Source organism: Zerene cesonia, chromosome 29, assembly GCF_012273895.1.
Source record: "Zerene cesonia ecotype Mississippi chromosome 29, Zerene_cesonia_1.1, whole genome shotgun sequence".
Lineage (NCBI taxonomy): Eukaryota > Metazoa > Arthropoda > Insecta > Lepidoptera > Pieridae > Zerene > Zerene cesonia.
Window position 1 is genome coordinate 465196 of NC_052130.1, and position 25592 is coordinate 490787.

At 32.6% G+C, this 25592-nt stretch overlaps 1 protein-coding gene across 2 annotated transcripts in view; it reads left to right on the forward strand.

The window, feature by feature from the left end:
• LOC119837959 (ABC transporter G family member 23) overlaps positions 1 to 25592 on the forward strand; it is a 78920-nt gene that overhangs the window by 35454 nt on the left and 17874 nt on the right. For both annotated transcript variants that reach the window (XM_038363754.1, XM_038363755.1), the window contains 4 exons: positions 14212 to 14305; positions 14640 to 14758; positions 17475 to 17593; positions 19372 to 19567. In XM_038363754.1, coding sequence (XP_038219682.1) covers positions 14212 to 14305; positions 14640 to 14758; positions 17475 to 17593; positions 19372 to 19567 — 528 coding nt within the window. The remainder of the gene's footprint in view (positions 1 to 14211; positions 14306 to 14639; positions 14759 to 17474; positions 17594 to 19371; positions 19568 to 25592) is intronic.

Here is a 25592-nt window from a genome sequence, read left to right on the forward strand (position 1 = left end):
TGGCCGCCCAATGCATTGTATTATTTCTTTTTGATCCCATATTATTTTTAAGTTTTCTTCTTTGTTCATTGTTCTTGAAGAGTAAAATAAAAAGAGATAAATAATAATAGCCTTCCTCGATAAATAGACTATTCAACCCAAAAATGATTAATCAATTCGAAAAAGAACTTCCTGAGATTAACGTGTACAAACAAATTCTTCAGCTTTATTTGTACAGATTAGCGCCAACGATCTGCGTCATGTAACGAGATGACAAAAAACAACCTCTAACCTTTATGCATTACGTTTACTTATCTGTTATTATTTCACAGAATAGTATGCGTCGATAATGACGCAGTCGGTTATGTTGAATTTGTTACATAATAATAAATTAATTGATATATGTTTTATATTAATCGAATCTAGATTAAGGAATCACTACATAGTACAAAACAAAGTCACTGTTACTATCTATGTCCCTGTGTATGCTTAGATCTTTAAAACTACGCAAACTAACTAACTAATACTAACTTTTTTAATAGATAGAGTGATTCAAGAGGAAGGTTTATATGTATAATAACATCCATTAAACTACTCCGAATTAACGCGTGCGAAGCAGCGGGCAAAAGCTAGTATTTTATAAATCAACGTCTCAGAAATGAAAGAGCTCTCATTTCAGCTGTTTTGTTTTTTGCTTTGTCACTCAAGAACTCCGTGGGTTGTCATTGACATGATTATTTTTGTTTTTAATAGGAAATCTCTTATTTGGTCCTGTTTTAGAATTTAGTATCGTCTCCCCAGGTCGGTGATAATTTTTATAGAAAATAATTATTTATTAATTCGATGTCAGTTAGAAATCCTTCACGTCACTCGTGTTAAATCTGTATGTACATACATTACGATAAACTAATAATGAACTAAGTTCTAATATATTGCACAAGCATGAGCGTGAACACAAATGGATATGAAATATGACGAAAAATAATGAAAATGTTTATTTCGCGGCTTTGAACCTTTAGAGCCTAAACTTAGTCTTTAGTAATTAGTATCTAAACTAAGTCTTTAGTCAAATAACTTATGTTTACTACTGACTTTAAAGGAGGCTTGACAAGCAGTTGGCGTCCCGTGGCCTCAACAATGACTACAACAACGAGGCAAGTTAACGACGCACTTTAGAGAGTATCTAAAGATAATATGAACACTAGGCCAAATGGCCATATAAGGGTTTTCCTTAAAAACGCAAATGTGTGGTCTAACATCGCCTTGTACAGGAAACGAAGCAAATATCTGCTTAAGGTGTTCACAGCCTTCGCGGCTGAGGCCACGTCAAGTTCAAATATTGTGTAAATAGTTGCCAATCGACGCCATATTTGATTTACAAAATCAAAAAGTTAAGTGAACTTGAAATGAGATTTCATTGAAGCGTTAACCGATTTGCACTTTCATATTACTTGTTAACCTCCGTTCTCAATAAACAAAAAAAAAATCCTGCATCTTTAAAACTATTTAAAAGCGATAAATCATAATAGATATAAATCACAAATCACGTTATTTGACCGCGATGGACTCCTAAATACTCAACCAACAGATCTTTTAATCAAACTTGCGCACCATGTACAATTTGATCCAACCATTATATTTCATACGAATTGCGACATAAAAGTTTACCCGGGCGGAGACGGAGCGTGCATCTAGTAGTTTTTTATAATTACTATACATCTATTTGAAGTCGTTGACAGCCTAGTCTAAAGTCTGTATGAAACTTACACATATTTGCACACAATATCAAAATTTATCCAATGTCTTTTATCTAGTTGCAAGATGGTTTATACACACATATGTTATCACATATCGGCACGTGTTGCCAGTCGCGTGCCAGGCCGTAGTGCATACAAATTACGCAGGCTGGCAAGGTCGGTTGGGAAAATCGAAACTTCATAGTGATTATATAGATAGTGTGATGGAATGGTGGTATAGCTAGTGACTTTAATTTAAACTGTCTATACGAAAGATTGTTTATTTCATTTATACGATATATATACAAACTTTAAAATTTTATATCTGTATACATAAAGTGCCTACAAAACTGCCTATATAGGTTTAAAATTATATTAAACTGTAATTGTATTAGAATGAATTGCTCTATAAAATGTATGCTTAGAAAATAAAGTTGTAATTATCTCAATTCATAGACCGATTTTTAAACCACAATAAATATAAAAGTGAATTCAACTCTATAGTCCTTGCCACGTCCAGGTATAATAATAGTATTTAATTGCGTATAGTAACATACAGCTAATAAACCGATCGTTTGTCCGTGTTAATAATTCATAAAGCCTTTATAAGCATATTATTTAGAGCAAGACGCGGGCCGGTCCAACCAGTAAGACTATACTGTGCAATAAGCAATTTGTGTGATCGTATGATTCTAATAGGCGTACAGGTCACCCTACATTCATGTATTTCTTCATACGAATGGTATTTAAGTATAATTTAGTTTGTCTGTCCGTCAGTTTGCGTCAAGTCTGTATACTTTTGAAGCGTTAGCGATTGCTTTGTAAGTGACAAGCTAAGTAAATGTTAAATGAGCATAAAAATCTCGTTTCACAACGTTTGTCGCCTCTAAAATATTTGACCGGTCTAGACGAAATCGTGAAAATTGTGTGTAATTTGATCTAACTCGTGGCAGAGGATAATATATTCGTTTAAAAAAGTTAAGAAAAGATGCTTCAAGCGCAGTTAAGACAGGCTGAATATTCGTTTATGTAAATTTCAATTAAATTATGTTTACACACTGTAGTGTATTTATTTTGACGTTTAATCAAAATGTAAAATTTATTTCAACCGGCTAGTAAGGAATTGAATATAATAGATATCAAAGGACTCGCACCAACGTTGGCTCCAACGTTGGTGCACAGGTTGGGCCAACATGGAAAGGTTAGCTTATATAAGACTTTCAGTTTGACATACTTACCTAGATTCTGCACATGGCTGACATTTTGTGTGTCAGACAAGTTTTTGCCACAAACAAGAATAGTTAAGAAACAATAATGTGGTCGAATTCAGTTGATAAACAGTGTTTTTTATTGTGCGAGTTTGTTATTAGAGAAATCGCGACATAAGCTATGTAATAGGAACCAGTTTGCTGTTACATACGACCGACAAAAATAGTGTGATTTCAGAATTCGTGTGCAGTTGTTCTGTTCTGTTTAGTAATAGTTACTGAATGTGTATGCGGATTTGTATGTATGGGATATTGTTGGAATGGCTGAGTTGTAGGAATATTTTCTAGGTCATGTCGAAGTCAGATATTTTGCTCATTGTTTATTTACTAGTTTATAACAATTGGTCATTCAATTTTTATAAGTTTATTTAAATTTCTTAGTATAATATGTGTCTTTTGTTTAATTCAACGATTCGTAAAGATCAATTTATTGTACGTACGTTTTATTACAATAGGTGATAATTTCCATTTTTAACTGCAAATTAATAGTATAGATATTCGGTTTTTCCTGATATGTAATAGTTTTTTTTAAGTTTTATTTAATATTAATAACTAAAACCATGAGGATTTTGTAATTACTACTATTAATAATTGTCTTAATTGAGTACAACAAAATCTTTTTTATGAAGTTTAGTATATTTTTGTATAGCTTAATATATGTTAGTCGAAGACCCGTGCCGGTTGACTGGGGAAGATTCATTTCACATCGTATATTTTCTTTAAATAAATTTGTAATAGACCTATAAAACAAGAGCTTAATTTAGTCTCCACCGAGGATCAAATCTAGTATTTTATATCGTACTAACACAGCGTCCATATATTCATCTCATTAAAAAATATATTCAATAGGAAATCTATGATAGGCCGGACGGCCACAATAATATGATGCAATAAATTACATCATTGGTAATTTAGAAGAGGCAAACTGGGTCATGAACCCGCTTCCGTTAGAAAGCAATTACTTATAATCGATCTGTATGCTTATCTGTTGCTAAATATTATAGAAATTAATTTTGCAATTTGAAAGTTACGACTCAAGAATCGTCTTTTAGTGTTAAGAATTTAATTTTTTATTTGATTTTTAGTTTTATAGAATTGAAATGCTTTATATTATAATATTATAAAGCTAAAGAGTTTGCTTGTTTGTTTGTTTGAACGCACTTATCTCAGGAACTACTGGTCCGATTTGAAAAATTATTTCAATGTTAGATAGCCCATTTATTGAGGAAGGCTATAGGCTATATATGTACGGTCGAAGCCGGGGCGGACAATTAGTACCATATAAAATCAATGTTTTCTTTGTATAATCTATTTATACACAATTAAATTGAAAAATTGAAATTTACAAACGTCTCGAAAATATAATAAGTTTTGTTTATACGATATTTTTTACAAGAAGGAAATATTTTTCTAGACAGTATACAACATACAACAGATAATAAAATGGCGATTCATAATAAATGAAAAATCATTGGATCTAGGTAGTGTGCTATTATATTATCTGTGGCGAGTGATTCTGTACAAAACACGTCTCTCAGGTAATTCCGTATTGTGTAATATACAAGGCTAATATTGGTTTATACTTGGCACATTGAATATACGATATATGCTAACATTCATGTGTGATAATATATAGGTATATATGTATAAGTGGAGTCACGTGTATTACCTTGTATGGGCGGATGCTTATATGCTGTTGTTTTTTTGTTTTTTTCTTTTTAAGCATATGAGACTAACATACTTTCAATCAACTTAGAAAGGAGGTTCTCAAGTCGACTGTATCTTTTGGGTTTGTAGCCACATAAGTTTCATTGGCTGAACCGATTTTGATGGTCCTTTTTTTATTCGAAGGTAAACTCCCATGTGGGCCAATTTTTATTTGGTCTAGTTCTGACGAGTTGACGGCGGTTTAGATTTTTGTTTTTAACAATTATGTTTAAACAGTCCAAGGAAGAAAATAATTATAATTAAACGGTACATCCAATTTCTCTATAACACAATTAGGGTATAACTAAAGTATACTAGAAAAATTTAATAGCCAGTCATCATTCTTTTCATAACTCAGTTAATATTAAACATCACACAGCTAGATGGTAATACTAAATATATGAGCAAACATGTAACACGTAACAGTAATTCAAAGTAAACAACAATTCAATGAATTCTCAAGTCGTTGGAATATCCTTAAGTTATACGCCATGATGTGAGTCGGTCAAACACATCATTCATTATCTATTGGAAATAACGTGTATATATTGTGGTATTTAACGAGTACGAGGTAGGCAATTTCATAAAACGTTTGTTTATTCCCAACATTAACATGTTTTTCATTGATGCCTCAACTATTTGTCGTAACGAGATGATGTATGACAGAAATCTAACGTCGATAGATCTATGCTAATATAAAGCTGGGAAGTTCGTTTGTTGAACGCGTCAATCTTAGGAAATACTGGTCCAATTTGAAAATTTATTTCCGTATTTGATAGACCATTTATTGAGGTGGCCACGGGCGAAGCCGGGGTGGGCCGTTAGTATAGGATAGAGAAATATATTTAAACAAACTATAATTATTTATTACTGGACGCTTGGACCGGCTCCGCCCGAATATCAATATCCCCAGGGAGCATTTTATTGTGATAAAAATTATCCTATCACCTAAGTCAGCATATACTCTATCTGTATACCAAATTTCATTAAAATCCATTCAGTAGTGTCAGCGTGATTGACGGACAAACATCCATACAAATAAACTTTCACATTTATAGTATTAGTGTGATATATATTGCCACTATTTTGTGCCACAACCACTCAGATTATTACAGAAATAATACAACTGATTTGAAAACTCCTCACACAGAAACATAGATACATTGTAATTGCCTAAATTAATAACTACACACACAAAATACAAATTTAATTAAGCTCCATAAGGAAATCTAAGAAAAGCTAATTTAAATAAAAGCAGGTCACACTTACGCTCTCTTATCTAACAATACCTCCTAAAAACATCGACTTATATAAGTATATGTAATATAAACGTTGATGTAATCTTATCCGAATGAACTTGGCCTGCTTTGAAGTCTAACTATGATAAATAAGAAAGTTTGTACGGACGTGAGGGTGGGTGTATACTAATTGAAGGACGTGGTGATTTGTTCTATGAAGAAATTAAATTAATATATTTAGAAAGAAAGAAAGAAAATACGTTTATTATGACACATACAGGTAAATATAACAATAGTATTGCGGAGTATATAATATAATATAATAAGATTTTCAGTGGATGCCTTATGCCTTATTGACATATTTATACACGTTGATAAAAATGTATGACTACCGCAACTGTCACATGGAGTTTATTTCTAGACATTTGAATGGTATGAAAAGATATTTCTTTATTCCGATAAAACACATGAAAAGTAGACAAGTTTTCTTTTACAAAATAAGCAAACGACAACCCTATCGCTAGGTAGCGATATCTACCATGCAACCCTTAAAGTAGAAGGAAAGAAGTAAACGTCAGTAGTCATCAACATAGCAATGAAGAAATATCTGAGTTTGATAGGGTAATTCGTTACTGAGATGGATTCCCGTACGTGTAAGAATTCTTAGCAAACATATTAATTCATTAATATGACACTTCAAAACATGACACATTTTACATTATTAAGTTGTACTTTCTATGTTACAGCAAGATAATTTTGGTATTATTACATTCAATTAATAATAGTCATGATAATACTCCATAGTTATTCTATCATACCAATATTATAAATGCGAACGTTTTTAAGGATGTGTGTGTGTTTGTTGCTCTTTCACACAAAAACTACGTAACCAATTGCTATGAAATTTGGTACGTAGATAGCTGGACAACTGGAATAACGTATGGGCAACTTTTTATCCCGATATTCCTTACGCGGGTGAAACCGCGTGGCGCAGCTAGTATTTTAATATTTTTTTGTTTTTTGCTTTGCACTAGTTGCGCTCAATGTATTCAAACATTAAAATATACAAACTATTTAGTTTTATTGTTGACATGCAATAATAAACAATCCTGAACACCTTGGACTTAGAAGAACTTTGTATTTCTCTAAAATGAAACCTTTGATGTTAATAGACATTGAGAGAAGGCCGCCAGCGAGGCTGTTGGGAAAAATATATGTTAATGAACTATTTAATTCAACTGTCTACAAAACAACCTTCGTATTACTGAGATCGTTTTATTTAGATTTACCTAGGAAATCAAATGGAAAATCCGGTTTTATAGTATGTTATATATATTGTAGTAATCCTCAGTATACATATGCAATGGCTGTTGACGGATGCGTTATTAATATATGCAAATAACTGTTAAACTATGTTTTATATAAAATCTAGTCTCACACAGAGGGCACGTGTCTCAGAATCTGTATTACAGTGTGAGGCAATATTATATATATATATTTTTTATGTTCTTGGGAAAACGCTAAAAAATTTCACAGTTTTCATCGAATTATGTTAATTTACGTAAAAAAATAATGTCTTTTTCTATATCAGTATTTTTGGATCTATATAAAAAATACTATGAGAACCAGCCATGTGTAGTGTAAAGATAACGTTCTGTAATCGTATTTCATTTCCAGCGTATGGAACGCATATAGCGTTTCGTATTAACTGCTTACGACATTATTGTACTGGTGTGAAGATTTCTATCGTTCTATATGTTTAACGTTCTTTGATGCTAAAACTAACGAACAGATTGACTTTAGTGTCTGATTCGGTGCGTCGAGGCGGCATGAGATTTCCGCTCACGCCGCCCACAGGAGGGTAGAGCGGTGATTCCACCTTGCCGCTCCAATTTCTGAGCTGGGCTGGTATCGGGCTGCCGCCGAGGAGCTCGCGGACGTATACTAACTGCAACAGCTTTCACTAAAGCGGCTCGACGGAACACAGTGGGGTTATAGTCAGTAGTAATTATCTACTAGCTGCGCCCCGCGGTTTCACCCGCGTAAGTCCGTATCCCGTAGGAATATCGGGATAAAATTTGGTTATATGTTATTCCAGTTGTCCAGCTGTCTACGTACTAAATTTCATTGCAATCGGTTTAGTAGTTTTTGCGTGAAAGAGCAACAAACACACACACACATCTTTACAAACTTTCGCATTTATAATATTAGTAGGAAATATAGCATTTTAATGATATAAGGAAAAGGTATGCGATGGTAATGCAAACACGCATGCTTATGTAAATAATGTAATACTGTAATAATATAGTAGATGCCCCTTGAAAGAGGAAAGCTGTTTTAATTATAACACGACAAGGGGACGAGAATATGTCGTATGAAGGATGACGGTATATAAGTACCATAAACTCCTGATTCTCCCACTTACAGTGGACATTGGCGCAGACCCTCTGTTGGGTGAAGTCATTAAGAAAGAAAGAAGAAGTACCATAAAGCTTTTATATATTTGCACGTATTGTACTTAGTTTCATGAAACATAAATTTTACACTTGTATAGCTCTCGATGGAACTACATATAAGATTTTTATATTTCCAAAAGAAAAATAAAAAACAGTATTTCTGGTTTATTGACGCCGAAAAAATCAAAGAATCAAGTAAATTCAATAATGCATTTTTTTGCACATTTGCACAAACATTCATGGAACATCTAGTACCGATGAGATGATTATAAATTTTAAAAGAATTCGTTTTTTTTTTATTAATTCATCTCTTATGTCACCACAGATTCGCGTTCATACAGACTCCATAACGTTTAAGAGACAATGAGAGTTCCTTGTTCCTACATCTTTGCGTAATAATTGATTTTCTTACAGTTAAATGCCACGTTTACGTAAGTTAAGCAACGTAAACTGCAGTTAAAACCTTGAAAGTATGCAAATATTATTTTGTTCTTGATATGATTTCTTATTTATTACTAGATTCTTCCATCATGGGTTAAAACGATCAAATTAGTCTTCATCCTATTGATATTATAAATGCGAAAGTTTGTAAGGTTGTGTGTGTGTTTGTTGCTCTTTCACGCAAAAATTACTAAACCGATTGCAATGAAATTTGGTACGTAGATAGTTGGACAGCACGTAGCTGGACAACTGAAATAACATACAGGCAACTTTTTATCCTGATATTCCAACGGGATACGGAATTACGCGGGTGAAACCGCGGGGCGCAGCTAGTATATTATAAATTTAAATGTTTGTTTCACGTTTTTGCTGAACCACGCAAATAGCTATTTGGTAAAACCGAATGTTTATTGACTAAATTTATTCTCGTGTTAAATCTTTAATTGATGTATTGTGTGATTTGAATATATTTTCCTAATATAAATATGAGTATAAGTTCTCTTTCTTGAACAATGATATAGTATGTATAGTACTAGAGAGGAATAAGACAAAATATAATTACATCTATTCATATTTAATGGTAAGGAATCAGTTAATAGAAATTCTAGAATTCTGTTTTAATTACATTACTTCAAAGATATGAAAAATAAAACTTCTAAACATAGAGATAATTTGTGGTGTAGGATTCTCGAAGACATAGGTATATATGTATCTAGCTTTTATTCGCGGTTTCACACGCGTTCAATTCGGAGAAGTTAAATAGATGTTTTTATACATATAACTATATACTTCCTCTTTAATCACTCTATCATTTAAAAAAACCTCATTAAAATCCGTTATGTAACTTTTGCAGTTTAATAGATTTAAGCATACATAGGGTCAGACAGAGAAAGCAACTTTGTTTTCAATAAAAATCTTGCCCAGTTGTATCCACCAATAAATACTCGTATTATGTTCTTCAATGTTATTAAATTTCCCGATCATTCGAGATAACCTCGAGTTTCGATGATTAATATTTGTAAACGGAATGTTTGCAACTTTTATATTTATTCCTTATGTTATTTTTAAATTACCGCCTTTCCAACGTAAATGATTTTTTCTGAATATTATGCAATTTGTGTTTTATTTGCTCCGTTGCTAGCACAAATTATTTGTATAGTATACAGCTAATATAGTATTTTTGTTGTTTATAATCTATGGTCTTCATTCACACCAAGCGTCGTATAAAACACGTAACACTAATTAATTATACTTAAAAAACTTCAACTTAAACTTTTATTATTTAGTAACATATTCCACCCTAGTTTTTCTTTAAATACGGTAAGCAATTTGATCAATATAATATTTATTTAATAACATCTAACACCGTTTTCCTGATACCTACCTTCAAACATAATGATAATTATTCTAAATATTATATATAAACACATAATAATTCGTATTCTTGACGAGTAGGTAAGTAAGTACATAAGATGTCAGCTTATTTTTTGTATATATCCATTATTGCTCTTGTATTTGAGCATAAATTTACGTGTCACCACAAGATATATAAAATTCAAATTGTTGCAAAAACCGTACGGAAAATCTCAGGTGATTTTAGACAATGGTGCGACTTTGACACGACCCTAACCCCACCGTACCTACCTACCGTAATTGTACGTAATTACAACATGAACACTTGTAAATTGCTTTGACTTCATCCACGAAGCCTTGGTAACTGGTAAATGAGGAAAGAGATTTAGAATTTATTTCTGGTTGACATAAGTGATATTCGGAAGAGTAGTTCGGGTAATTGTGGTGGTTGGGATTTCGGATTTCCATCGAAGTCTGGCGTTCGAGCGTGCAAGTAATAAATTTATTTTGAAACATAATTTTAGTGCTCGAAACAGTGAATCAAAACATCGTTGGGAAACCAACATATCCAAGAAATGAAATTATAACAACATGTGAAATGTGGCCCGCACTTGGCCAGCGTGGTGGATTATGGCCCGAACCCTCACAGGACCGTGTCTGCAGCGGGAATGTATACGGTCTGATGATGATTTCTTGTTCTCCAATTTATATTAATTAGAATATCTATCTATTATATATTTTACTGGTAAAGGACAAATACCTACACGTGTTTAAATTAACAGTACTTAATTCAATGAACAGTAAAATGGAAGGTCTCGCTAATACTTGTTTAATAAGTCATTGAGTGTTTTATTGCTTATTTTGTTTTACATTCAAATTCACATTAGTACGAATCGTCAATGAAGTTATATTTACATATGAGCCCGGGACTTTACATTTGTTAAATAATTATTTTTACCAAATATTAAACCGCTTAAAAAACGTCAGAGTTAAACCAAATTTAAATGAGACACGGGAGGCTGAGTTTGAGCTTTCAAATAAAAAAGAGTCATCAATATCGGTTCAGCCAATAGCTCTCAGGTAACAAAACAAAAAGTCGTTGAATTAATAACCTCCTCCTTTTTTGAAATTGTTTTAAAATAGTATCTACCTCTGTCTAGGCATCTAGAATAACATAACTAATAAGCTGAAGACACCACCTCCTCAAGCGAATCGGAGTCTGATTAATATTCTGTACACACATTCAATTATTCATTCAATTTTATTATTTGAATTACTTTTTTTTGGTTTCCACTTAAATAACGAAATTATAAATTTTAAATGATTCCGCCAAATTAAAACGAAAATAGTCTTAAAATAATGCGGCGGTTCATTTTGAAGGAACGGTAACGAACTCAGTGTTATGTTGTGCCCATCACTAGTCGTGACTAACTGATAGGTGTCAGGAACGCATTCTCTGAACGGCCGAAGTATAGTGGGCTCAACTGGCGAAAAGATCTATAACCATTGTCAAATTATTAACTTTCATATTAAGCTTATTTTCGTTTTAACCATCTTACATAAATTAAGGTAATGTTGCCTATAAGAGCTTGAATGATGCACGCACACATGCGTCAACGAATGAACGGTCTCGGCTGCCTCCGTCGGTACACGGGTCGCACGCACACATGATTCTATTAAAAAAACACTATTCAATTCTATGTTTTTCAAAGAATAGTTGTAAAAAATCGAAATGATTGTCCGTATATTTGTATAGCTTTAATCGTCAAAAGAAATATTTGGTGTATTCGATTTTGTTTGTATCAAATTTGTTGCATTATGTTTTCAACACACTATCAAATTAGCATATATTATTCTGAATCATGTCACATTTTTCTGTTTTATAATGCAGGCATTATTAAACATGTTTTAGATTTTGTAACTCCTTTAATCGTAAAGAGTTATCTTTAATCTTTATTCCTAGATTTTTAACAACTTCCAATATGAGATTTTGAAAGAATAGAAAAAATTTAATCGCAAGGAGGGATTCGAACCTGCGTCTTTTGCCAAACCGTAGCAAATAAATTATTAATTTCTCATTTATAAAGCATTTTAATGCTATAAAACTAAAAATTAAACTTCCAATATCTTTTAAAGCTTGAAGAGTTTACCATTTTACCATTAAACAATAAAAATCCTATTATCTATGTGAATTTTAATTACTTAGTACAGTCATATGTATTTTTTATTATTTTATAATTGTAAGACAAAGACATCCACGTGTGAGTCAGGAGTAGGTAATGCATCTAACAATGTAGTATTGTGTTGCTAACAATTCTTACAATGCATGCAAAACTGCAATAAAATTTGCTATATCGACCTAGTAATTAATGTATTATATAATGATTATCAGATTAAGATGTAACTAAGTAGCTTTTTCGCAATACATTACTAGGCCACTGATAAAAATGGATTAACGATTTGAAAAAATTTTAATGTAGGTACTAGAAAACTAATAGTATTTCTAAATGCCGAGGGGGTCGCGGACGAATTATAATCAGCTCCCGTGGCCCCTTCACTAAAGTGGCTCGACGGAGCACAGTGGACTTTGTTGTCTTAATAGTTATTTTTTTAATTAACGTAAATATAACAAAAACATTTTATTGTATTAAAAATGATATGTTGCTTCAAGATAGCTTCTTATATAGGATCAGTCTAATTGTATTATAATCAATTACAAAACTATTTAGTTACTAACCAGCCCAACAATAAATTGAGCGTGTCTAAAATTATAAAATCTACACACATCTCAATGATATGCGTCAAATTACGTTAAAAAGAAATAGCAGTACGTAACTGCACTCGCCAAGGTCGAGTGTGACAGGGACGGCTATACGCCTGTCAGTTTCGTCGCGTATTTTATCGCAATCATTTCACCACGCGACCGTGAGCGATGTGTCAAAACATACGCTCAAAGAATATTTAATCTGTGGACTATTAGATGCATCTACTATGCTATCAAATGCTTTCGTCTTTTATGAATCTGTAGTAAATAACAGAACATTTACGCATGTATTTTATATAATTCATTGTAATAGTAACAACCGTTTAATTTGTCGTTCTAAATTTAACATACATATTATAATTATAGACCATTATTACATTTACTTTGTATTTTAAATATTTCATACCATGGAGTACTGTTATTATACGCATTTCAAAGTTGCTGAGCTAATAGGATATTCATAATTTAAGATTTATAGCTGTAGTGAATACTTTGCATAATAAAATAGTTGGAACCAAGATTCGTGTTCAAAAAATCAAATAATTTAATCGAATCACAAACCAATATTTACACTACGCTAACAAATTCTCGTAAGTTATTAAAAGGCAATGACCTATAAGTATATCTATCCTCTTGTGCGGTTTGTGCCATTTATGAAGTACCTACTTCCATTGAATTCTGCGGCATGATTGCGATTCAACAATGGTTATTAAATAAGATCCAATCTTCAGAAGGATGATTCATAAATAACTTACATATCCAATTTCGGTAAATTTAATTGATAATTTTAAATAGGTAGCCTTTGCTAATGAAAAATATTAAAACGTTTGTAAACTGTCTACGTTAAAAATTATTCATATTTATTAAGTCTAGGGTCAGACGGTGTCGAAATTTGACCGACTCTCAACTGAGCCCCAATGCTATTAGTTACTACTATTACAACTTCTAATAAACATTGTGTTGTGTTCGGTCAAGTGTTCTTTATAATAGCTTTAGATCGTAACTAGATACCGTAAAAGATACGGAAATATGAAACTAATATAGTCAGAAAAAAAACAGCTCAATATTATGTAGTAGTAATTTACTTACTACTACTATTTTTCGACGTAATATCGTCGTCAGCATTAGGACTTCCACTGTTGGACATAGTCCTCCCCAAATATTTCCAAAACATACCATCACCAACGGCCTGCGTCCAACAGCTCCCTGCCACTTTAATAATAAAGATGTTATATACATAAAACTAATCTATGATTTGTTTGTCAACAGAGAGACCTCGCCACCGTCACCGATGGGTGACGAGAAAGAGTCCAAAATGAGTCACATACAGTTCTCAGCGCCTCTGGACAAACAAAATACGATCGTAAGTATGCCACAAACATAACTGTATAGATATTAATGATTTATTAAGGGTGGTGGTGGTACAATTATTGAGAAATAATTTATCTGCATTTAACAAATATGTAATATTTTCTTGTGTTTGATTTTACGCGAGTATTATACATGTAGAAATTAAAAACTTCTTAACGGATTTTAAACGCGGCTTATTCATTATATTGTTAACAATCTCCCCGTGACCACGCTCGCTGTAAAGTGTTCGAAACGTCGGGTTACTAATATAATGAATAAATCGCATTTAAAATCCGTTAAAAAGTTTTTAATTTCTAAATATGTAATATATAATCTGTTTTCCCCAGGCATTACAAAAGCGCGCCGAAGCAGTGTGCGTGCAAAATGCCTATAAACACTACGGCTCAAACAAACGACCCAACCACGTGCTCAGTAAGCTCAACATGACTGTGAAAAAGGGTACCATGTAAGTATTGTTATGGTAAAATAGTTAACTAGCTGTAACCCGCGGCGTCAGTCGTGTGATACTAATCATTAACTAATATAATCTACCTCTGTACCAAATTTCATATAGATATGATACACTGATTTCGCGTGGAAGAGTAACAAACATCCATCCATCCATACTTACAAACTTTTTTTATGTCATTGCGGGCACCTGAGCTGGTGGTTCGCCTGATGGTAAGCGATCACCACCGCCCATAAACATTCGCAAAGGTAGTACCTCTGTGAATGCGCTGCCCGGTTTTATGGGGTAAAGGAAAAGGAAAGGATTAACGACTGGAAAGAAGGAATGGACTAGGACGGGTGAGGAAAAGGAAACGGGCCTCCGGCTCCCCCACTCACCGTACGAAACACAGTGGCATGCCACTATTTCACGCCGGTTTTCTGTAGGGGTGTGATACTTCCCCGGTGCGAGCTGGCCCAATTCGTGCCGAAGCGTGCTCGACTCCCACAATAAATTAAGTTTATAATATTAGTAGGAAAGTGACGCAGGCTATTTTTATAATCATATCATTTTTATAATAATCATATAATAAATAAATATCTCATCTTCAAGGGAAAATCGGAGATCCATTACGATGCATATTTGTACTCTGAAGTTTTATGGTAGATGGCGCTATTTTAAAATGAGGCAACCGTTAACTTTGTCCGCGCGAGCGTAGCCGCGAGCAACAGCTGTATATACTATTGTTTCTCCGCTATGTAAGGGCTATGGCATAGCGCCAAGGGCGTCCCAACAAAGGATCATTAACCTCTTATTATAAACAATCGCCAATCAAAGGCTCTATAATCATTATGACGCTTAATGCGAGGGCAATAGAAGTCATTTCCGCGTCTAATAATGGTTGCTGACGCAGGCTTACGTTGAAACGCATTGTAGAATGAAAATGGTTGTTACGTCCTGTTGATCCTATCGGAGTTTCAAATTAGTTGAGGTATTTTAAAGTGATCACCGATAATTTGATTAATTACTGTTGATTTATAATTTCGTTAATCGTATAAATAATAAATTGCACTATACACGAGATACTTAATTATTTTAATATTATTCATAATTGTCATTATTCTAAGTTATTTTTGGAGCTTCATCTATACTATTAAGAGGAAGATTTGTATGGAAGAAAGTTTTTAATCTTTTCATATTAAAATTACTGGATCAATAAAAAATTAATTCACCATTGGAAAGCTGCAAATTCACTGGCTATATAGACTACTAGCTGCGCCCCGCGGTTTCACCCGCGTAAGTCGGTATCCCGTAGGAATTTCGGGATAAAAAGTTGCCTATATGTTATTCCAGTTGTCCAGCTATCCACGTACCAAATTTCATTGCAATCGGTTCAGTAGTTTTTGCGTGAAAGAGCAACAAAAACACACACATCCTTACAAACTTTCGCATTTATAATATTAGTAGGATGTATATACAGCTTGCAATACATTTCATTTCATAGCAGAAAACTATTTATCGTTTCATTTTTTTATTGGTGTATTTTTGTATGTTATTTACAACTGCATCCCATGTTAACGCATCTTATAACTAAATTCCCACTAATATCCTTGATACATTATTCTAAATATATTTCTATACAATAACGAACGTAATAACGCTGTCTTGGTTATAAAAACTTCTACGGTCTACTTGTGGTTACGCCAGAAAGGATATTTCGACACCGCATTCTATATAATTTAATAATATGGCCAGGTTTTCAACCGTAAAGGAATCGTAATGTTTGTGAATTATAGCATCCCGTGTGTATGGGACAATGGACCTTAATTTTCCCTAAAATATATCATCTGGTTAGGTTTAGTCTATTAATATTATAAACGCGAGAGTTTGTAGGAATGTATGGGTGTTTGTTACTCTTTCAAGCGAAAACCACTGAACGGATTTTGATGATGTTTAGGAGTAATTTGACTTAGGTATTAGAATTACACACAAGCTATAGAAGTATTAAATGTTACTAACGGGTTAGCACGAGGTTAAAACCGCGCGGCGCAGCTAGTAACTACTAAATGCACTATATTTTTAGTAGCGAAAGTTTATTTTAAGATTTCTACGATATACCGATTCGCAACGTCGCTAAAACTGAAATGTATTGGCATCAAATAATCTAATAATTTTTATGGAAAAATTAATTCATATGAATCAATAGAAACACATAATAAGAACAAACAATAAAAAATAAAACAAAGGAGATGCAATTTAGAGTCAAAATCTTCCTAAAGTAATAATTCATGTTCTATAAGATTCAACCAATGGAAAATAAGTAATTATAATATAATTATCTACTTTAAAAGCTGAGTATTTCCTCGAGTAAGATTCATGCTCTGTTGGATAAATTCCTAAAACCTATCACAAACAACAGTTGATAAAACTTTAATTCTCAGATATATAAATTGTCATCATCATCATCAGCCCATACATGTTCCCACTACTCGGACACAGGCCTCCTTTGAGGGTTCAGGCCATAATCCACCACGCTGGCCCAGTGCGGGTTGGCAGATGTCACATGTTGTCGAACTTTTGATTCTTGGACATGCCGGTTTCCTCACGATGTTTTCCTTCACCGTTTTAAGCAGTCGTGATGTTATTCACATGTGCAGATAAATTGAAAAATCAATTTATTTGCTGCACGCTCGCCCCGGTCTCGAACTCCGACTTATCGATTTTATTTATGCAGATATGGACTGTTGGGCGCTTCGGGCTGCGGTAAGACAACATTGCTCTCCTGTATCGTGGGGCGGCGGAAACTTAACAGCGGCGATATTTGGGTGCTGGGAGGCAAACCGGGTACAAAAGGTTAGTTTATTGTGTACATAGATTACTATTTAAGCCTATGCTAATTATTTTTTATTTTATTTATTGGGAAACCAACAGTAGATATACAGAACATTAACACGTAAACATTACGAAAACAGCTGGTCTGACACATGTACTAATTATAGGCGTCCACAAATTTCTTAATATACTTACCAGTTATACTCAAATCATATATATCAAAGTAACTTAAAATTTAAAACTTCGTTTTTAAAGCATATTAATTTATCATTAAATATATCAATAGAACATGATTTAGCAAAACGATCGTAAGTTGAACATAAGCAAAATAAAACATTTTAAATACGTATTATAATAAGTACTATGTAATAAAAATCTTTACCCCTGAATACGTGTCCTAATAATCCGTTATCCCGTAAGCCTTCAAAATGAACGGATAATGTAAGTAAATAAAATAGTATGATTAATGCTTTGCACAGTCTGTTATTATTTAGGGCGTGTTAGTGTGAACCTACAGCTACAAACATAGCTGATTTAATTACCATACGTAGAAGTAAACAGTTTATAACGACTAGCATTGAACTAGGAGCAACTCCGGAGAATAATTACCAATCCGCTTTTATTTATCCATATTACACAATACTAAAAAAAATAATTGGCGCGAAACACATAATAACAGGTCATATTTCGCGCCAAATTTTGTGTCAAATCGTTATTTGAAATAGTTTCAATGGTTTAGCCGACGATCCCGAAAACGAAAGAGTTTTTAAAGTCGACTGTATTTTTTGTTAGATTGTGGTGATTATTTTTATGTTTGATAGAAATAGTCATCATATAGTCCCATTTGAGAATTTTTAGTGGTACCTTTCCAGAGACGTCAGTCGAAGAAAAGAGTTATTTATCCATGAATATAATTCTATTCTGCAGTGGCATGGTACAATTTAATATTTATAATTACCTGCGTTTTAATGTAAATATTATCATATTTTAGCGGTCAAGATAGCAAGTTATGAAGTAAAAAACGATTACGTAAATACAGATTTAATCAAGTACATATACCTATATAGGTACCTCATATATACTAGCTGTTAACCGCAGCTTCACACCTTTGTACAACTACACATCTTTGGACGTGGATTAATTATCATAGTACAAACTTTCATCCCCTATTTTATCCCTTTGGGATATTATCAGAATCCTTTCTTAACGGATACCTTCGTCATATCTATCTGCATGCCAAATTTCAGCCCGACCCGTCCAGTGGTTTGCGCTGTGCGTTGATAGATCACTATGTCAGTCAGTCACCTTTGAGCTATATATATTTAAATTGATATATACGATATTTATATGATATGTGATCATTATTAATTAGTATATAATTTGAGTTACAACATCAAAATTATTTATAATATAAAATATATTTAGGTTATGTTTATCTGCGCAAATATTCTTGTAATTATACTATATAATTTTAAATTATAATCCTTGACATTGCAAGGTTTAAATTTTTACAGCATTACAAAATACCTACGTTATTTTATAAATATTCTCATCTGAAAAACTAAAGTTCTAGAATCGTCTAGACAGTTTAGATATTTTTCGATTATTAACATAATAATTGCTATTATATCGCCTTGTTAAAACATTTTATTTGTCTTATGAAACTAGTAAAAAGTGAAAAAAGAAAAGTGATAACACTCATTTTCTCTCCCTATAATTGAATCATGATATTTCATCTTCCTAAAGCACGTAGTAATGTATATATGACCAATCAAACTATAACAATCACATCGCAACAGGTTCAGGTGTTCCCGGCAAACGCGTGGGCTACATGCCGCAAGAGATTGCTCTATACGGCGAGTTCACAATCAAGGAGACCATGATGTACTTCGGCTGGATCTTCGGCATGGAGACCAGGGAAATTGGGGAGAGGCTGCGGTTCCTCCTCGACTTCCTCGACTTGCCCAGTGAGAATCGTATGGTGAAGAATTTGAGGTTAGTTTTTGTATTTCTTACTCGTAATAGTCGTGAACAAGATATGTAATTTTGTATGTGGGAATCGAGCACGCTTCGGCACGAATTGGGCGAGCTCGTACCGAAGTACCACACCCCCACAGAAGACCGACGTGAAATAGTCGAAGGCCAATGTGTTTCGTGCGGTGAATGGGGGACACGGAGGCCCATATCCTTTTCCTTAACCATCCCAGTCCTTTCCTTTATACCTCTCGTCAATCCTTTCTTAATCCCTTTCCAAGTATAGTCGGCAATCGATTTGTAGAGACGTAAGGGCTGCAATCGATCTTACGCCTCTCCTACCCACGACACACCAGCCCTTGCCGACGATGACAAAGCAAAATAGAAATAAACCTTCTGTATCTGTTAGAACATGTGTTATATAAAAGTTCGCTTTAACGAGTTTAGTTCATGCGTTTCGGAGGTATGCCGGGACATATTATTTACATGGATATTATTATACTAGCGGTCCGATAGCCTAAAGCGTTTCTCAATAAATGGGCCATCTAAAATTGAAAGAATTTTTCAAAACGGATCAGTAGTTCCTGAGTTTAGTGCGTTCAAACAAACAAAACAAACAAATAAACTCTTCAGCTTTATAATATCAGTATAGATGCGTTTTTACTTTTTCCTTTACATATTTAAAAATACTCGTACTCACACAAAAAATTAGTAAATATTAACAACAACAACAACAACAACAATTTTAATGACACTATATGATTATACACATTTAACAAGGACAAAGTCGCGTGCGAAAGCTGTAAGAAATATGATTTATTCGTTTGCATCGTAAGCGTGTTGACGTTAAAATACGTTTAAAGTTATGTAATATTTACTTACTTATTGTATACTTATTAAGTTATAAATATGCATAGTGTACTGGCACTATTATCCTGTGCTTTTATGTTCACCTTGGACCGTAAATGTCTTTGAAATGCTTCGGATAATTTGCCCATTAAAATAGTCATAATTAGAGGTACAATCATAGGACAATTTACAGAAATATGTAAAACATTTATAATACGAACACTTATTTTTGAATAACTATAGTTATTTTAACTATATGATTCATATAATATGTATATAGTTTGTAAGAAAACAGTCTCTTTTGAAAATATTAAGAAAAAATCTTTTAGAAACCTACGTACCTAAGAAGTGAGGTGAATCTCATTTCAATTGCATTTTTTAAATTTAAAATTACAGTCCAAGTAGCTGCACGCCTCGGCTCCGCCCGGGGAATCATTCACCGTTATAGAAATAACAAAAACTCTCCTATTTTTAAGTTAGATCAAACTGCACTTGGTCTGCAAATTTGTTAAAATCGGTTGAGCGGTTTACGAGTCCATCGCAGACGAGTAATATATACATATATAAATTTATATTGAAAACCTTCAAAGTTATTCTAATATATTCCAAACAGAGTACAGTAGAGTAATAAGAATTAACGAAAATGTTTATTTTATTCATTATTCCAAACAATTCATTGACCTTACACGAAACTTGGCAAAAAGTGAATTTATTACGATAATTGCAAACAATTTGTACCTTACTAGCTAATAAATAGTAACTTAGACCTTAATAAGAACTTAAAAGGAGACCGGATTGCGAAGATAATTCTTATATGTTGTTTATTCACATATTGATTGCTCTCTCAATAAAAATATCTTATGGTATCTTTTGAAATTTTTAAGAAATTAATCCAATCTAAATAGATTCATTGCCTACGAAACCCTTGGCATGCATGTGTTTATGAAAATCGTTGAAGCCGTTTCTGGGATTAAAGATACATATCAATTGTACAGAATGTCTCAGTAATAATTGTAACAAAACATCCTTCTTCTTATTTTCCTAATTTATTATAGTATTATGTTATCTGTGATTTATGGCTCCACCTAATAAATAATTTCAGTTTAAAGAGGAAATTTGCTCGAAAAAACATGATCAATAACATATATTGACAAGTACGTGACATTTGCTCGTTTGCCTGTACTTTCGCATACGTAAAAAAAATCAACGTTTACAGACTATGAAAATCATTTCCCGCCATTTTATCAGTCATGTTAAACAATTTGGAGCACTGGCAAATAGTTGAGTTTTGAAAAAAAATGAATTTAAAAAAAAACAATTTCAAGCTATGCAAGCAGACATTAGTAAATATTTCTTCGAGCATAAGTACCTTTGTATGAATCAGGAAGTTGGCATTGACATCACACGTACCTAAGTCTTCAATAAAAACTACGATTTATATTATTTTTCCGCTTTGTGTTGGTCGTTTATATGTATATTTTATAATTCGTTTACGGAAAATTTTAATTTTTTTGTACCTGTTTTTATTTTTCTACCAAATTAAACATAGTACTTACAGTTCAGTCTTGGATTCTAGAAACTACGTGCAACTATAATGGGAAAGCGTTTAAAACAATTTAAATTAATTAAAAATTTACTTGGTTAAATATAAATGTGTATAAAAACAATTAGATACATTGAACATAAAAACAAAGTATTGTTTCTCTCACCTTTACACAACCTTTTAATATACTCTCTTCTGGCAAATTACATTGTTGTCTTGAGGCAAGAAAAATAAAACATTTTTTCACATTATCTCTACTAAAAATAGACTCCAACATACGTTTATGTGGAAAGTGGGTTTCCTGAATTAAACAGAATTTTATTCCTATCTTATGTTTTATTTTTATTTTTTAAAGAAATTCACGAAGAAGCGAGGGAAGTGCATATTGGGCAAATAAAATTATGTTTTTATTTGAACCTAGCCCTCGAAATAAATTTGAAAAAAGAATAAGGATTTAAAAATTATAAATGAAATTAAAAGTTTTAGGTCATATTAAAATATTTATGTATATAATACGCAAAGGAAATATATAATTTGCTCAATAAAAAGAATTGTTTAAGTTTAATTACAATTATTTTGAATTATGTGTATTATAAATTGCGTTTTAAAGGTCGAATATTTCATGTCAGCTTTTTATTGGTACGGTATGAGGATTAACATATGAAGGATAAAGATTAAAATATTTAATAATTAACAATTTTAAATGTATCCTTTAAGAATTATGCAATGCAGTGGATTATTAATTCATTTGAAAATTATCAGAAAAACATAAAATAAACACGAATTCTAAAACGTATAGAAACATCACTCAAAAGGATTCGCTATATTGAATATATTTATAATAGCTTTTCCCCGCGGCTTCGCACGCGTTTAATTCGAAGTAGTTTAATAGATGTAAATATAAATCTTGAATCAATTTATCTATTAAAAGAAAAACCATCAAAATCCTTTGTGTAGTTTTAAAGATCGAACCATTTACATACATACGTACATAGAAACAGACGCGGGAAGTGACATTGCTTTATACTATGTAGTATGATGAATAAGTGACAGTGAAAAATTGTCTCGGTCTGGCAGGACACAGAAGGCTGACCTACTTGTCCATAAAGAAAATCGATCAGTGAAACAGATGTATATCATCTGCCCCATACCCCCGTAGGGGACACGGGACTTCACTTTATGATGAATAAGTACTTAATAAATTACAGATTTCCTGAAAATTTAAAGCCATATTACGTACTTACAAAATCTTATTAAATGGCGTCACGGTTTTCTGCTATTCGGAAATTCTACATACAAACTTGTTAAATAATAAAATAATAAACAAGGAAGTAGGTTATGTTGGATTTACAAAATTAGTTTTTAAACTTAAGTTAATAAGCTTTATCGTGTGGTATTTTTATAATTTTAAAACAATATGCTGTCAAAAGAATAAGACGTAATTATTATATTGCAATAAGTATATACTGTGCATATTATATTATTAGATTTTGTGAAAATATGTTGTTGAGAATTAAAAGAAAAAAAATGTATGTAGACTCCATTTTATTATATATAAAATACTTTAAATGAATTTATTTATTAATACGCATATAAATATCAAAACACTTTTGACAAAATATTAAACTGAAATCACCCCTTTTTCCCATCTTTAGGGTAGATATTTCCACAAATCTACTTGGGTCCAATTTCGAGAAACCCTATCCAGTAAAAAAATATTAAAATCAGGCTACCCTGTAAAAAGTAACGCGTAGTTGTAAAAAATCACTAGACTTAGAATTTCATCCGTTTATTATGATAGAAAATAGTTTTCTCGATACAATACCAACATAGGTTTGGAGTAAGCTTTCGAAATAATATTAGTAGTATAGTTTTTAGTTATCTGTGGTTTAGTGTTGGTCCCACTATGTTAATTATTCTCATATATTTACGTTTAACCTTTATTACATCTAAATAACAACCAGATTTCATATATGGAGTATTAATTCTCGTCCTACATATCATTCACATCCGTTAACCTCAGTGAATGTAAGATTTCTTATGTAATCTTATTACGAACATTTAAATTGCTTGTTTCACTCCGCTGTGATACATAACATTGGCCCAATAGTGGCCAGTGTGGGCAAATATATGATAACTTGATACTAGAATACGGCAAGTCGACTTTCCTTTGTGTTTAATATCTGTAATAGCACAGATTATATACAGTAATTATATTAGTGTTACGTATGTAGTGTTCAAATTGATTGAGAGTTATGTCTTATCTTAGAACTAGCTTTTGCCCGCGGCTTCGCACACGTTAATACGGTGTAATTGAATAGATGTTATTATACATATAAACCTCTTGAATCACTCTATCTATTAAAAAAAACCATCAAAATCCGTTGCGTAGTTTTAAAGATGTAAGCATACAAAGGGACATAGGGACAGAGAAAGCGATTTTGTTTTATACTATGTAGTGATATGAACTTCTATGGAAAACAATGCGTTTGTCTTTTGTTGTCTTTTATGTAAAGTGTACTGAATTAATATACAGTGTAAATATGGGTATAGATAGATTTATCACTCAAATTCCACGTCACATAGCGCTCTATAAATAACTGGGCTATGATTTATTTTCAGGCCTATCTGTTGAATAGAAGTACAGTTAGAACAGTTCCTTACTAGCTATATTACGAAATTGTATTTGTTTGACGATGCAACGGTGCGATTTTATGGAGTGACTAGCTGCGCCCCGCGGTTTCACCCGCGTAAGTCCGTATCCCGTAGGAATATCGGGACAAAAACTTGCCTATATGTTATTCCAGTTGTCCAGATGTCTACGTACCAAGTTTCATTGCAATCGGTTCAGTAGTTTTTGCGTGAAAGAGCAACAAACACACACACATATTCTTACAAACTTTCGCATTTATAATATTAGTAGGATATAAGTAGGATATTTGGAAATTTGTATATGGAGATAGGTAGAAGACTAATGAGATAGGCTACTTTTTCCCGTGGTAAAATATCTAATTTCACGAGAATTACGTGAGAATCACGGGCGAAGCCGCGTGTGGAGTTGGTACTTAATATTTTTCATTATTTCAAGCAGATTTACTTAATTACCATTGGGCATTTAGTTTTCTCTCAAAAACAAGCGAGCGTAAACCGAGTAATTGAATAGAAACAATCATAATTACCGAACATTAATGTTAAGCGCCATCTTATTTCTTACAAAGCGACTCCGTCACACATTACCAAACGTCACGCCTGTCACCGATGCGTCACGTCATACAGAGTGACAATTGTCACTCGGTTCACGAACAATGAGTGATTATTGTTTGCTTACCTACTGTTTCTAAATGTGCTTGCTAGCACGTAACGAAGCGTTTAGTTATGCTATTATATGGTTATTTGCCTAATTGTTAATTGATTTAGTTCAATTGTGTCGTTTCTTTTGATGTTAACTATTTCATTGTGTATTTTAGTTCAATGGTAATTGTTTAATAGATTTTATTAAACTTAATAAATTATGTTATTTAAAAGAACTTTAATCGTTTGAATATACTTCTGATGGTTATATGGTACATACAATCTTAACATATATACTTAGTCTGGCCATAAATACTGTTACACTTAATTATAAAAAAATATTACATTTGAATTTCGAATCTG